This window comes from Columba livia, chromosome 24, assembly GCF_036013475.1.
Source record: "Columba livia isolate bColLiv1 breed racing homer chromosome 24, bColLiv1.pat.W.v2, whole genome shotgun sequence".
Taxonomy (NCBI): domain Eukaryota; kingdom Metazoa; phylum Chordata; class Aves; order Columbiformes; family Columbidae; genus Columba; species Columba livia.
The window spans coordinates 2,211,408-2,226,857 of NC_088625.1; the positions used below are offsets into that span (position 1 = coordinate 2,211,408).

General features: G+C 46.0%; 1 protein-coding gene across 9 annotated transcripts in view; it reads right to left on the reverse strand.

Annotated features, from left to right (window-relative positions):
- ALG9 (ALG9 alpha-1,2-mannosyltransferase) overlaps nt 1-15,450 on the reverse strand; it is a 58,083-nt gene that overhangs the window by 42,015 nt on the left and 618 nt on the right. For 3 of the 9 annotated variants that reach the window (XM_065040311.1, XM_065040312.1, XM_065040314.1), the window contains exons 1-13: nt 14,705-14,948; nt 14,076-14,214; nt 13,746-13,880; nt 12,973-13,043; nt 11,979-12,067; nt 11,238-11,373; nt 10,803-10,890; nt 10,559-10,664; nt 5,491-5,613; nt 3,609-3,763; nt 2,730-2,859; nt 1,575-1,722; nt 1,180-1,309 (exon numbers count right to left, since the gene is read on the reverse strand). In XM_065040311.1, coding sequence (XP_064896383.1) covers nt 1,180-1,309; nt 1,575-1,722; nt 2,730-2,859; nt 3,609-3,763; nt 5,491-5,613; nt 10,559-10,664; nt 10,803-10,890; nt 11,238-11,373; nt 11,979-12,067; nt 12,973-13,043; nt 13,746-13,880; nt 14,076-14,214; nt 14,705-14,805 — 1,551 coding nt within the window. In that variant the 5' untranslated portion in view covers nt 14,806-14,948. Of the gene's footprint in view, nt 1-1,179; nt 1,310-1,574; nt 1,723-2,729; nt 2,860-3,608; nt 3,764-5,490; nt 5,614-10,558; nt 10,665-10,802; nt 10,891-11,237; nt 11,374-11,978; nt 12,068-12,972; nt 13,044-13,745; nt 13,881-14,075; nt 14,215-14,704; nt 14,949-15,450 lie in introns of those variants that run through there. The other 6 variants (XM_065040317.1, XM_065040318.1, XM_065040319.1 and 3 more) reach the window with 3 other exon arrangements.

A 15,450-nucleotide genomic window follows, 5' to 3' on the forward strand; every position in this document is an offset into this window, starting at 1 on the left:
GAGGGGAGGGACACCCCCCCCACCTCCCCCAGGTTGGGGAGAGGGGATGGACACCCCCCCCACCTCCCCCAGGTTGGGGAGGGACAGACACCCCCCCGCCTCCCCCAGGTTGGGGGGGGACAGACAGACACCCCCCGCCTCCCCCAGGTTGAGGTGGGGGGGACACACACTGCTTCTCATTTCCAGTAACTACATAACAAGACTCCAAATAAGAGAGCTTGAAGCCAGAAGATTGATCCCTGTTTTTACCTCTGTTACAGAACCACCTTCCACCCGCTGCTGTGAGCGGTCACAACCGCTTGTACAATGTCTAACAGGGCAAAGGCACGAGCCACATAAGCATGTACCTACTGTCCTCAGCCAGGACAGACCCACCCCTGTAAATCAACAGCCTGGTCCGTTACATGTCAATGTTTCCTATGACACACATGCCAAAGCTGTCCTCCAAGGCGCTAAGAGAACTGAAGCAAGCACTATGCATTTCTTGGCAGCCCCTCTCATTCAACCCTTAGGACAAAAAACGATGACTAAATATCTAGTGCACCGCAAAGAATATTTAGCACGCTGCTAACATTTAACCTGTTAAATAATTTTAAAGAAGCTCGTTGACAATTTTAAATTATTCATATGTGTGCACTGTTTGTTTAGTTAACACACTACAACCAGGAACAGTCACAAATAAATAATAGCAGTATACATGATTCCCATTGAAATCACTGAGGCAATTGTTTCAGTCAAGTTCCACATTAAGTTCCTCTTCCTCAGTTGCAAATATGATAAATACATTTATATTTTAAAAGAAATGCAAGTGCAAAGGAAAATTCCAATCCCTGCTCAGTGACAAACGTTTTCTGTGGGATTTCAAGCTACTCATTCAGTTCGCTTCCCTGTGATCACACTAACACATTGTACTAAATCCCAAATTGCAATAACTAGGAATTATTACTTCTGCTGCCCTTTTTTTTGTATTATGTCTTCAAATGACAAATAGGCAGATGCCTTGCAAACAGAAACCACTCACATACATGGGGAAATTTCCAAGTGCTGCATAAAGCCCATTTTTATTCTGTAACTTGTATGGTACCCAGGAAAGAAAATGGAGAGATGTAATCCTAGGCACTATATCAATACAAATTATACAGTAAGGTAAGGAAAAGAAAAGAGGAATATAACCCTTACGTATCGAGATGGCTCTTCCTTGTTTTGGTCATTCATGTCCGTGGGAATGATCCGTGTGGCCATTGGTCCCTTGGCAAATGGTTTTGGTAACTGGCCCCTGAATTCTGACATGATGAACTGGAGCTGCCAACTGCAGAGAACAGGGTCAGAAAGCCCAGCGGGAACATGCAGGAGCTAGTAAACATTTTATATGGACAAAATCAAAAGTATAACCAAGGACAATTCATGCCTGAGCACAGTCACACTACATATGTTCTGTAGCTTGCAGGCAACAATCTGCTGACAACAAACTGTGGAATCCTTTTGTGTTGGATATGCTGGTGTCAGGGATACAAGGTCTTGAAATACTTCTTATGAATCTCACCAAATTGTACCTTTTACATTAGAAAACTTACTTCTCCGGCAGGAGAAAGCTGCTTGGAAACCTGTGCCACTCCTTCCCCACGCAGACGTTGACCGGCCTCCCCTCCGGCACAGTGTGAATACTTGGGTCAGTGGCGATCCTGTGAAATTCTGGGTACAGGTCCAGGGGCCCATGGTAGCCTGTGAAAGGCAGAAAGTTGTAAGACAGAAGAAATAGGTGATATTCACATGAGTGCTTTTGAAAGAGTATAAAAATTGTTCAGACATAACTTTTAACTGATAACTTCTTGAATAAATTATTTGGTCTATGCTAAAAAGTGGCTGGATCCCAAAGCTCCCCCTTCTTTTAGAAGGGCTCGTACCCTACCGTCTGTATTCACATCCTCCTGTCCTGACTGCCAATGGCCACCATCAAGCAAAAAATATTGATGAGGCAGAAAGGTTCACTGCATGGCTCTGATTCAACAAAGTACCTAATGGAGATGGATTAGATATTGTCCTTAAGGACATATGCATCTAATTACAAATTTTACATGGGAAAATGCTTTTTCAAGTCGGATCATATGTTTTAAAGTATCTGCTTTAAAACCAGTCTGGGTACAGGTTTTACATCAGTGTGGGAAACTGCAGTGGGTCTGTGGAATCCTTGACAGAAAATATGAGACTAGAGATCAGCCTTGAGATATTAAGATTTACCCTTGAGAAGGATGGGAGTAAAGGAGTATCTGGAGAGAGGAGAGATGTACCCGTGAGAAAGAAGGGGATAGAAGAATAACATGGATGATAGAAAAATTAACCAATGAGATGTTAGCGCTGTAACTTGTAATCAATAGTGAAAAGACACATGAACTGGTAGAATTGTATAAAAATGCACTTGTAGCAATAAATGGCATCCATTACTTTCATCTTGAAAGAACTTGGTCCATGTCGTTTGTCCATCTCAACCGCGACACATCAGTACAGTTGTACTGGCTGAAGGCAGATCTTTAACTGATATAATTCTAGCGATACGTGCATACATGTACCAATGTGCGTACACACCATGGTGACCATCAGAAATCATTCCTTTATCTGCAACACACTTTGAAGGTTCCCTATTCCTACTGTGCTGCTGTAGTCAAAGCAGCACAACTTCAGACTCAAAGAGCGATACCCACGAAAGCACAGAACACGTCTAAACCACCAACCTCTGAATAAGGCAACAGAACGGGACAGTGACAACAGGCCAAAGAGAAAGACGGTCCCCAGAGCCAGCCAGTTGGAGGAGACCGTGTAGTGTTCCAGGCGGTAGCGCTGGAATATGAAGTGGTAACATTTCTGAGGAAAGATTAAAAGAAGACAATACAAAATGACTCAAACTGTAATATGTTTAGCAAAATTCTACTTTCCTAAAGGACCTTACAGCAGCGCCTGTATCTCCCACCAGCTCTTCGCTCTTCATTTCTTCATTCGGACCCATTAAAAATGCACAGAAACTCACACGGTTTAGTCACATTTCTTAATTGATCATCTAGGGTATTTAGAGACATTTTCAGCTCTTTTCCCCAGGAAGGCCTCTGGTCAAGCTGCAAAGTGTTCTCTACCAGGGCTCCAGCTTGGTTGCTTCCAGGTGAACCAGAAGCAAGTGTTCCCCATTTTCAAAGCTGGACTGGCTTCCTCCCTAACACAACTTCCATCCCCCAGATTTACTGCATGACCTATGGTTGTCCGCCCTGTCTGCACAAACCGCAGCTTTAAAGCTGATAAAAGAACACGCAGCACATTCTGCACGCACATTTAACCAGCAGCTACTCGACAGCCGTGCGTTTTGCTTCCAGAGTCTCAACACCTATCCATGAAACACTGGTCAAAAACAACAGCGGTGCCAGCTAACAGATTAAAGATTACGATCAAGAGTTATGCACAGTATAGTCCTGAATGGTGTGATTGCTGTAAACTGTGTCACAGATGCAGATATCTTACAAATGTTCCCAAATTTAGGGAAGCAATGTTAAACTAGTAAGCTAGCCATTACGTTTCCTAAAGATACAACTTCATTGAAGAGAACACATACAACTAAAACTGACCTGAAGAGCAGACAGAGCCACAGCTCCGCAGAGACAGATGAGGGGATAGATGGGAAAGAGAAACCGCTCTTCTTTGTGAGGCTGAGTGAAGAAAATCATGATCCAAATGTACATAGGAGCTAGTGTCAGCCAGTAGGGACGGCCCAGGTTCTGAACTGAAAGAAACAAACAAAGTAGTAACGTCAGAAATAGAGATTTATGCTATTCTCCCTCTTGCTCAATCACTTATCACATTCAAAAACCCCATTCTTCAGGTTGAGCCCACTGCCTTCAGCACAAACACACCAAGTTCTGAACAGGCGTGTTGTTAAAATCCAGGTAACACATCCAAATAGAATTTTGATCAGAGAATTCTTGGGGATTGCTGCAATACTGAGAATTTCAACAGATGTTAGGAGATCAAAAGCAGAAAAGGGACTGCATTACTGAAGCCAAGCAAGAGACAAACCCCATCAAGAACTGACACGTCTAAACAGGTGGTCAGAAGTACTGGATTTCCTGCTGTGTATGATGCTGTTCATACAAAGACCAGAAAGGATCTCCTCTCAACCCACCCCCTTACAAATGGTGGTTTAGCAACTAAAGTTTCCACAACCTTCGTTGCTTCATTACAATAAAACAGCATGAGAGGTCTCTCAGGCACCTTCTGCTTAACAGAGGAAATAACCGATTCAAAAATAACAACAATTACCCTGAATTTCAGTCACACTGAGGAGGGTTCTACAGCATCTGACAATTTTCAGTCCCCTTCTGCCCCCTTGCTACCCCCAAGAGCAGAGCTAAGCAATTAAGCTAACTGCATTTCCCAGACAACAAGAACAAAGCACTTGGCAGAACTGCTCCTGCTGTTAAGTACAAGAACACCAAGTGAACAGCAGGAAATCCCACATTTATGGGATCTCCTACCGAGCTTTCACTGGTTTGTGACAGGATGTCAGTCATATCCACAGAACAGATACAAGCAAATATCCATTAACACCCATTTTCAGCAAGGATTATGATGTTATTGCTTCTTGTATTCAGTAAAAATCAGAGAGCCAAGCACTAACCGGACTGATCAATCTGGAGGCTGCTGATGTTCAATCAATCTTCCTTAGGAATACGGCAGAGAAGAATTCACACTTAATACCTTTTTCCTCCCTAGAGTCACTTCCCAAATGTCATGCGCTTACACTGATGTCATTTAAGAGGAAGCCCAGTGTGAGGTAGGGAATATTCTGGTTGCTTCTTTCTCCGCTCTCAGTGCACACACACCTATGGGGACCCTTCCCAAAGCATGGGGCAGCAAGAGTGTCCTGCCAGGGCTCAGTCCTGTTCTCCCAAGCTGCTGCAGAAAACACTCTGGCAGTGGTATAATAAAAAGCAACAACAGAAGAGCCAGCAAATGGTTCTCCAAGTAACTCTAAAGGCTATCACTTCCAGCCGCAGATAAGATGGAAACAAGTACATAGCTTCCTTCCCCCTTAGGATTTCTCACAGGGCTGTTTCTAATGTATCTGCACGTCTGGCTGAAGGCTACGTGCCATCCAACTTGTTAAGCTTACTCTGGATATGGATAGCTCAGCCTAGATAACACACTGTTCTTCTTCAGGCAGAACACACAGGAATCGTCCTTAAAAACATGTTTCTGCCCTTTTGCAGACAGGATGTGAGCAGATGCATCTCACTGCCTTTTTGTCTACACAGCAACTCCACTGTTGGGTCAATACTGAATTGACTAATGATTTCTAGGAACTCCCTTATTACTCCCAAAGACTTCCCCTGAACCTCGTTTCACTTCCAGTGAAGGAAAGCTGCCCTTTGGCAGGCAAGTTCTCCCTGTGGTAACAAGTCAGAGCTCCAGGCTGCCCGTGCTTGGCTCCCACGGCTGTCTTGCACTTACCATGAAATTTCTGGAGCAGACACTCCATGAGACAAGTCAGGGGCAGCACAAGCAACGCCAAGATAAACGCCACATTGAAATTCAGAAAGCCATTGATGAAATAGAAGGACCAGGGTTCCGTACCTAAAGGATGAGAAAAGGAGACAAGTTTTTAAGTGCAGGAATGTATGAGATCTAGATGTAAGAGCAGCGTCGCTCCTTCTCTGCCTGACTGATATAACCAGAGCAGACATTAATTCTCCCCATTACAAGCATATTGGAACTAAAGAATGGAAAGGGTGTGGACAGAAGATATTGCAGAAGATGCAGCCCTGTGGAATGAGCCTGAGCCAACTCAAAGTAGCCTCATACCCATAAAACCCATACCTCCTACCCATAAAACCACCATAACAGTGGCACGAGTTACTCAATAGCCATACAAAGGTACCAGAGCATCTCACAATCGTGTCTGCGCATGAAACTTCATTGTCTTCCCTTTCAGAAATAACTTTTCTCCTTCCTTTTTCACTGGGTCATAGTCAATATCGTATCTGCTGCTTGTGAATCACACGCCGCTCTAACAGCCTTGCCCAGCAGAGCTCTGTCACACACAGCTCACCCCTGCATTAACAAAGCCTACACAGCAAGAAAGGAGAGTGGAAACCTGTACAACTAAGAAAGGTGACTCCAAATTCATTCTTTCTAATTGCAGATAAGTAACAGAGGAATAACACAAACCACAATGTTAATAAGAGCTTATTATAGTTATGGAGGGACGATGCACACTCCATGTTGGCAGAAAGTGTACTAAAACAGAACAAGAAAAAAAAGAGCTCACATTCACACTTCGCACCAATGATTCTCCTAATAAAATGCATCCAGATGCTAGTTTTGGTACCCCCTAAGAGTCAACAGTATTGGGAATGTCCCTGCTTCAATTTGTTCTTATTGTGTAGCTGAAAACAGGGGCAAGCCAGCTCTGCTTCCTAATGTGACATAGTTGGGTATTGGTTGCAAGCTTCAAAGGACGTAAATTGAAAGAAATACCAGTCCAGCTGTCATTATTCGGACTCTTAATTCAGGATGCTTAAATCCAGAACAATAAGGAATGCCAGCTTCTCTCCATGTATTTGCTACTCTCTCAGTGTGATTAGCTCAATCAGTCAGTAAATGACACACAGGGGCTTTAATCACTGCACTGTTGTGACATGTGTCACATGCCACAGCAATTTCCCGCAATCAGAGCCACTTAAATAAGGTCCATGCTGAAATTAATCAGACAACTGAAAAGCAGCAAGGAAAACCCAAAACCTCTGCAGCTCCTACAGCTAAATATGATTAGAAGCCGCACTAGTCATGTCAGAAACACGTCGCTGGAGTTACTAAGGCCGAGTCCAAGCAACTGATGTTCATTTAGGAAACCTTTAGCTATTAGCACTGAAAGTACATAGCAATTACAGATTTTGGGGAGCAGGGAGCCTTTCAGGGAGTGAAATTCACCTTTCTCTCCCTCCACCTGCCTCATAATTCTTGTAAGCCTCACATGAGCACAATCCTCAGGCTGTGAAAGGCTGAATATGGGATATGATAGATCGAAAGAACATCCAGTGATGGACATGATGGAGTTTTATCTGCATGGCAACACTGCAATAGTGCCTTCCTCCTCCTCTAGATTCTGCTGGTGACTCTCCATATTTAAGGACTGCAGTTCTAAATACTCACTGTGACAGATCTTGAGCACATGCGGCATGGAGATCATTTTAGAACCCACATGTATGACCCTCCCTAGAAATCAGGGCTGTTGGCTGGGATATGTCTGCGATGGAAAGCCTGAGGCAGACTGGAGTGCCACACTGAGTCTTCTAGTGGACATCTAGGAAAAAAACATGTGTAAAGGGGGCTTTGCTCTCTTCCCAGCGCTGCTGCCTCCAGATGCTCTCCCAAGGCAATGGTACAGCTTTCTAAAGACTTACAGCAGTGCTACCACTGCCGAGGCCACTCTAGTAACTATTCCTGTGGAACACCAAGTCCTCTCCTTATTCAAAAAAAGGGCTGGAACTGGGTTCTGTACCCTGCTTCCCCACTCTCACTGCTGTAAACAGCCACTTTATCACAGAAGATGCCAGGATGAGATGGGAAGCTTCTTACACCAAAATATACTGCTACCCTCCATTGTTTTCCGGCTAGAATTCAGCTGCACCGCACAGCCAAGTCCCAAATCTTTAAAGGATACTACCAGGGACCGTACTGTCACCTTCTACCTGCCCTGCCTGCTATAGAAAGAAAGTTAACTATGGTCCTCACTAATGTGGTCTCCGATTTGGTAGCGTGGGACTGTGGAATGAAGGACCCTCCATGAAGCACGCCTCTCCACAACCCAGACACAGCCTCACAGGCCCCGAGGCCTCCTGAGGGACTCTCAGTTGCTCTGAAGCTTTAACAAAAAAGCTACTTTCACAGATTATTTTTTTGCAGTGTTACACAGGCAAGTCAAATAATTCAGACACCAGGTAAAAAGCAATAGGCTGGGTCACTGTGATGCCTCGTCCATTCAGAAGCATTCAGTCCCAATGCCTCCCGTGGCAAAATGCTTTTATTCTTGTTATCCACAACGACTCAAGGTGATCTGAGAAAGAACTGCAATATAAAACAAGAAGAATCCCTTTGCATGCAAGTAGTCCTGGCTCAGAAAAACCTCTTCCAAGCAGGCAGGGATGCTAAAGGACTTCCCATGCACAACACTGATGGGAACATGCTTCCACAGCATTGCCTTCAGACCACGACAGAAAATCTAGCTTGCTGCAAGCATCCCACATGCTAAAGCTGAGCAAAATGTAGGCTGTAGGAGAGAGACTGATGAAAGCAGTAGGAAGAACACTGTGGCCGAGTCAGCTCATGGCACTATGGGGACAACCAGCTGTAGGACACTGAGCCAGAAGCTGGTTTGAACTCTGTGCTCTGTGACAAGCTCCAGGAGTAACTCTAGAAATCAAACTCACACATAAGTTTATAGAACTTAACAAGCTATCACGCTACAGCTTGGCCACAGCAATAGTGAAGGCGGCTCAGGACAAAGAGGAGTTATAAACTAGGCTTAAGTGCTCCACCCGATGTTTATCACAGGCTAAAAGCCTGTACACAGACAGGAACTGCAGCTCGGCTGTTTAGCAGTAACTAAACCGCAATAATTCGATCATGAGTCACAGCCCTCATTCTAAGCAAGCTTGATTCAGTGCTAGTATAACAAACAGTCTGTTTTCTGCATTTATTTCCACTGTAGTTAAGACCAGGAATCAATAGAGCAAGGTGTCAAAACACCTCTGGCACATCATGCCCAAGCTGAGCGAAGCTTCCCAAAGTGCCATCGCACCTCAAGTCACAGCCAAAGCTCTGATCACAGCAAGTGGGACAAAGCTCTGTCACCAATTGTGCATTCTTAGAACATATGTACACAAAACCACCCCAAAGGCTCAGAATCAGGCTTATGGATACACAAGTTACTTTCCCTTGACTGTAGAAACCTCATCACCCCAGGAAAATATTCACTGCACAGACTGTATTTATCCAGAAAGAACATATTGCTAAACACACACACACAATAAATATCAAGCCTTGTCTCCAGAACTCTAGTTTGCAGGCAGAAGGAAAAATACAGTGGCGCTTACACTGAAGATAATACGGGTTGACGGCTGCAACCCCCAGCAGTTCCTGCTCCCATCATGTGAAAGTTGGGAAATCCCAGCTCTGAAGCCAAAAGGGATCGGCCGGCCTTTCATCTCCCCTGGTAGTGTTGTTTTTCCCAAGTGTTTTGAAGCTCTCTAAACACACAGTGTTGTTCTAGCAACATTGCATTAAAGAGCAATTTCAAGCAGGCTCTTCTACTAGCCTGGGGATGTTCTACGAATGTCACTATGAATAAAACACTTCAGAATAGCCTGGTCCCTGGAGGCTTCTGGAAATAACTGCCACACCAGTGTGGAAAAGGTCAGGCAAAAAGCCCATGCCAAAAATCTATCGGAGACAGAGCCTGGAGCTTGCTTACAAAAAAATACAGAACTGACTTCAGAGCCTTCCTGCAGAGATGGAGAACCATGGCAAAGCAGCTCTTGCCCTGCTGTGTCACAGCACAAGTAACATATCACCGCTCAGCACCAACCGAAATAGCCCTCCAAATGAACCAATGAATATGGCCTACAGCGCACTGCCAGGGAAAGCCCTGCTAACCACCGCTGAATGCCTCCTAGAATATCACAATCGGGCTTAAACAGATGACAGAGGTGATGTAGGGAACCTGCACCCTAAGCTCCCTGAAGGGTCTGCTAGCCCCTCTGAAACCCTGCTAGAAATATACTGCTTTTCTACTCTTCAGCTCTAGAAGTACATGATATGAACAACTCAGTGCAGCAGCAGCTCCCAAAGAAACAACACAGCATTGCCATCAAGGTTTGGACATGAGATGTGGGTCACAGAGTATCCTAAATGGCCAGGACCAGAGAACCCCTCATAGGTAGATGATTTGCCTGCAGATTAGATGCCTTATGGTCACCTCAGACTCTGCTTGCCAGCAAAGCCCAGGCCATACGCTGCCAATAAGGAGATTCCCAAGGCACAGCATGGACTTGGGAAGTCTGCAGACCCAATGTGAACTTAAAGAACTACGGATTCTGCACTGTTACCCACCTTCCCAAAGTTGTGCACCCTGTGAGGAACAACCACCAGGAACTCACCTGAGGCTGGCAACACACCTATCACCTGTGCCCACTGCACTCGTGTAGCAGCCAAACACATCCACCACTAACAGATCTCCACAGTGACACTGAGACATCCCCCAACAGTTTACAGAATGTGAAAGTGAACAAAAGCTGCTCAACTCACAACATGGAGAAATCCCACAGCGACCTGCCGATTTCCAGCTCGATAGAGACATTCTGCGGCAAAAAGTTGGAACTGCAGCCCTTTGGAGCTTGCAGGCTACTTCTGCTTTTGAGCACATCAGAAAGATAATTGGCAATCAAGACTTGATGGGTCACAGCTGCACAATAGTAGCAAGAAAACCCTCGACTCACTCTTTGTCTTATCTTAAACTCACCATAGAGATCAGGTCCATGAGAGGTGAAGACATTGTATAAAACAATGTTGAGTGGTGCAACTACCAGCTTCCCATAGTAATAGCTGTCCACAACTACCAAGGGCACCTGGAAGAAAGTCGCTGTTATTTAAAGTGGCAGAAATTTTCGGCTGCCCAAAAGCTCCAAGTGATTTTGTTAAAGGAACCCACCCGGTTTTACTGCAAGCCAAATCCATTCCCTCTTTGCCTTGTTACAGGCACTTACCAAAAACAGGATCAATGACACCATACACCAGTTTAGGAAACTTTTCCACCTCCGCTTTAGTATCAACAGGTCAAATGCAATAGGAAGCCTGAAAGAGAAACCAGGTATCAACCAGAGACTTTGTATTTCTCCACTGCGGGTTTTTCTGTCTCTTCAAAGCACGCAGGACAGTAGCTGGAAGATAATTATCACATCACTGGGCTCTGCTTCTACTCCATATTCCAGTCATCCAACCCAGGTCTTACTCTCAGTATATTAGGATCAGGAAATCTTCCCAATCTAAGTTGTTCAAAAGCAAATAAACCAGGCTATGAAAGCCTGTAGCAACTCAGTCCCTGTCAGCTTCTTCCCCCAGCTCTCCAGCCCCTATGTTCTCCCCAACCTGGCAAGAAACCTTTGCCAAAGTGCACAACTGCCGAGCCCTCCTCTCCTTACCCAAGGGCTGCACTGAAGGGCCAGCCCAGAAGAGCTCCAGCAGCCACCCCCAGCACTGCTACCGAGGTCTTGTCCATATACCAGCCAGTCATGGCAATCACTGTGGTGTACATGCAGAAACTGCTTGGGAGGAAAGCTGCAACACAAGGAAAGAAAGGGGTTAGCACAGCTTTCCCACTGCAGAACTGCATAAGGCTAATCATTTCTCCTTTATGCCACAGGAGCTGGGATGCTACTACACTGGACACTTATTTCAGTGAAAGCAAAAAAAATAAGGATTCTTTTTCTGCCAAGACCAGAAATACTTCCAATACTTCCTTTAAGTACAAAGGCCTCTTTCCCCAGTGGCATTCAGCAGTGGTAACCAGACTATAGCATCGCAGGTCACCACTTGCTGCACCTGCTATATTCTGCTATACATCCTTCCTTGGATTAAGGTATGCTCAAGGAAGGTAGGCCAAGACCCTGTTTAAAAGGCATGACCCACCACAGAGAGACCCGAGACAGCAATAGAAACAACCATGCCCTGGAAATGGAAAGATACAAGACAGTGATGTGGGGAACATCATTTCAGTTGCCACTTTATTCTGCCATCACACCTGCCATGAGAAATACCTGCAACAGAATACAACAAACAATTGCTAGAGGGATATTATAGTGCTGTGGACTTTCTTCTCTCTGGACCTGTCCTTGGTTTCTATGGACAAAGTGAATGTTAGTGCCATTGTTAAGCAAACTTACCTGCAGATGAGCAAAACATGCCAGTGCTGAGCACTAGGAAGGCCAACATCAGCCGGCTCACGTGTAGCCCAAACTTCTTGCACACAGCCCTAAGGAAGCAAGAGGGAATTAGAGACCACAAAAACATTCTCACTACATAAAAGAACAACAGTACCCAGTGCATGCAGAACCACAAACAATCCACAGAGCACCTCGAGAACTTTAAGGTGGGTGTTTTTCATGACTGAAAGCAACCTGAGGAGCAGTACAACTGCCTCCAACCTGGGATTTCAGATCTCCTAAGTTACACTAGTGCCAAACTCTAGACGAGACTTGGCTTCCACAAGTGTCAGTTGTGCTCCTGCAAATATCAGGACTGCAGGGAGTCTGCACTGCTGCAGCAATATCATTCTACATAAGGTTTTTACTCCTTACAAAACCCCATAATGTAAAAAGCCACAGATCACATTCTTAAAAACCAGACTGCTGGCAACAGGACAGTCATGCAAGTTAATAGTTTGAAAGCCACAAATGAAGCAGCAGGTAAGAGTAAAAATCCAGCTTAGGCAAGATAATTGTGTGTTCAGGCTGCTGCTTTTAGTGGATGCAAATACTATTGGCAGATACATTACAGACAGCAGCAATGTATTCCACTAAAATTCACTATGATAAGCAAACGCAGCACCAGTCTCCCCTCCAGAAGAGCTCAGTGTACAATGCTCCCACCCTGCTGGCTGGTTTCACTGAGTGTAGCCAACAAAATGCTGAAGCAGAGAAGCAGGTGGCAGATCTGGGGACACAATTTTGTCCTAACAGTGGAATTCTGACCAACATTTCATTAAGTTATCACGGGAATGCACAATTTCAAGGCTCACCGTAAAGCAACCAAATTTACCTGGCACATCTGCTTGATGTGCCACCCCATGAGCTTCAGAATGTATTTCCTGGGGCAATAACTGAATATGTCACTCTTTTTGCTCAAAAAAATTCACTGTAGACAGCTTGTAATACTCACTTGTAGAAGTAGAGCTCACAAACGCAGCTCAGGAAGGCCAGGAAGCACCGGAGGAAATAGAAGATAAGAACCTAGGAGACATAGTTACATGGTTTATGTACCTATTACTAACAAGCTGGTCCCAAGAACAGAAGTTCTGAACAGGATGGAGCAAGTTTGGCAGTGGTGAATGAGCCTGCTCTTGTAAGCCCAAATCCCACACCAAGAGATGCTGAAGATGCTGGCAGCTCAAGGCCTGGCCCTCCAACACAGTGAACACAGCCCACTGAACTTTCCAGAACCATCCCTTTTTGTTTGCTGTTATGCAAAGTATGGAAATGGGTACCCAAGCAGGATGCACATTTAGTGGTTTTTTACATTTCTGTGGGTTCAGTTGCAATATCCCTTGCAAAAATATTAATTTATTTTGTATAGTTTATTGAAATAAATCAAAAATAGCCGGCACAGAAAACAAGACAGGCTTCTAAAGCATCAGGGTGAAACTCTGAGCGAGAGCCCATGGCTGCCAGGTCACTGTCCCCAGGAGTCACCAGCCCCTCTGGGACAACTTCTTAATCAAATCAGAGCCAGACGGCATTTCCCTGCAACTTCCCAACCACTTTTCCTTGCATCCCATTGAGTCAGCTCACCAAATCCTTGCAGGAGGTTAGTGTTGGTAAACAAAGCAGCGCTTTGGGAACACTCTCTTACCTCTGACAAACAAAGCAGCTGTTTAACACAAACTAAAGGCATGTTTAGTCATCACAAAAGCAGCTTTCACGCTTCTGATTTACCTTGTTAGTTTGTAGAACTCTAGCGTGGAACAAGGCTGGTAAGGCATGAAGCCACAGGTAAGCATAGGAGCGGATGGCATAGGCTGGAGAGTATTCCCATGTCTGAAACCCGTCTCCATAAACGAGATAATGTGTCTACAATGGAGATTAAATAAATAAATACACGTGCATGATACAGAGTAGACAGTCTTGCATTTCCCATCTCTGAAGCCTTGAGTAAGAAAATTTCACTTTGCAGCACAGAGATTAGCACAAAATTCTAGATAAACCTGCATTTGCACATGTGAACTACAAATTCCCAAGTATCTCCAAGAAGAGGAGGCCACTTACTGGTTCCCAATAGTTAAAGGTCTCATCACAATCAGAGATGTTGCTTAAGAGAGCTGCACAGAACCTGGCTGAGATGAGACACTTGAAAGCTGTGGATCCTTCAGGGGCCCAAACTTGCCCTGTTTTGCTCCCAGATGATCTAGGAAAAATACAAATACACACCAAGCAGGCTCAGTAACAAGATCAAGACTCACAATGTGACACTAGGCAAAGAACTGACAAGCGTATATACATCCCTGTTGTTTCAGTACTGTGTAGGCTTTCATTCACAGCTTTCTTTGGGGGATGCTATTCTCACAAGGAAGCACCATCATCCTCCTCACCACACCGGAGCAATGGCCCCGAGGGCTTCACCCACCGCCGCACCGCAACTCCCCTTCATCTCCCCAACAACAGACGGCACCGAAGGGAGACCGGGGAGACCCATTTCCACAACACAAGCCCACCCGTTGCGGGGGCTCGCTTGGGGCTGCGGGTACGAGGAAACACCTGGGCGGCTGCTAGGAACTAACACCTCCCCGCCAGCCTCGGGGCTTCCGAACCCCGAAGGACCGCTGCGGTCCCGCCCGAGCGACGGCTGCAGAACCCGGCCCCGGCTTCCCGGCCCCGCCGCCCGCTCCGACACCTACTCCGGCCGGGCCTCCTCCGCGCCCGCAGCTTCCGAGCGAGGCCGGGCCGACTCCCCGCCGCCTCCAGCCCGCGGCCGCTGCCGGGCCCCCTTGGCGGCCATGCCGAGTACGGGAAAGCGAGCGCCCGCTCCCTGCCGCCGACGGACGAAACGAGAGCAGTGCCGAAGCCGCCGGCCGCCATGCCGGGTGCGGGCACGGGAGCGCGCCTCCACACCGGGTGCGCGGGCGGCGCTACCCGCGCTCTTATAGCGGGCAGCGCGCGTCCCGCACCGCCCACGGCCGCGCCTCCTCCCGTGCGCGGGAAAGCAGCCAAACAGCGAGCACACAGCCGGGAAAAAGAAACCAAACCAACCCCAAAACGTTTTATTTGATACTGATACAGGGAACGGACAATTAACTAATTAACACTTAAATAATTAATACTTAAAGACACTTAGAGAGCTAAGCCTTTAACCTACATCACTATTGCCTAGGCTTGCTTAGTTTTGTGTAACTTATTGTATGAGAAACAGGACTTCGCTGACGCCTTGCAAATATAATAATCCTTGGGTGCATCCTGGGTGGATCCTTGGGTGAACTATATAACAGAAACTTGGGCACAGGACAGGAGATACGCCAGTTTAACCGACTCATCACGCTGGACCAAAGGTGACCGTGTACAGAGAAGAGGACCCGGGATCACGGTCACTGCGCAGCTGCAACCAGGAGGAGCAGGAGGTGGAGACTGTGGAAATGCTCTCCCGGAA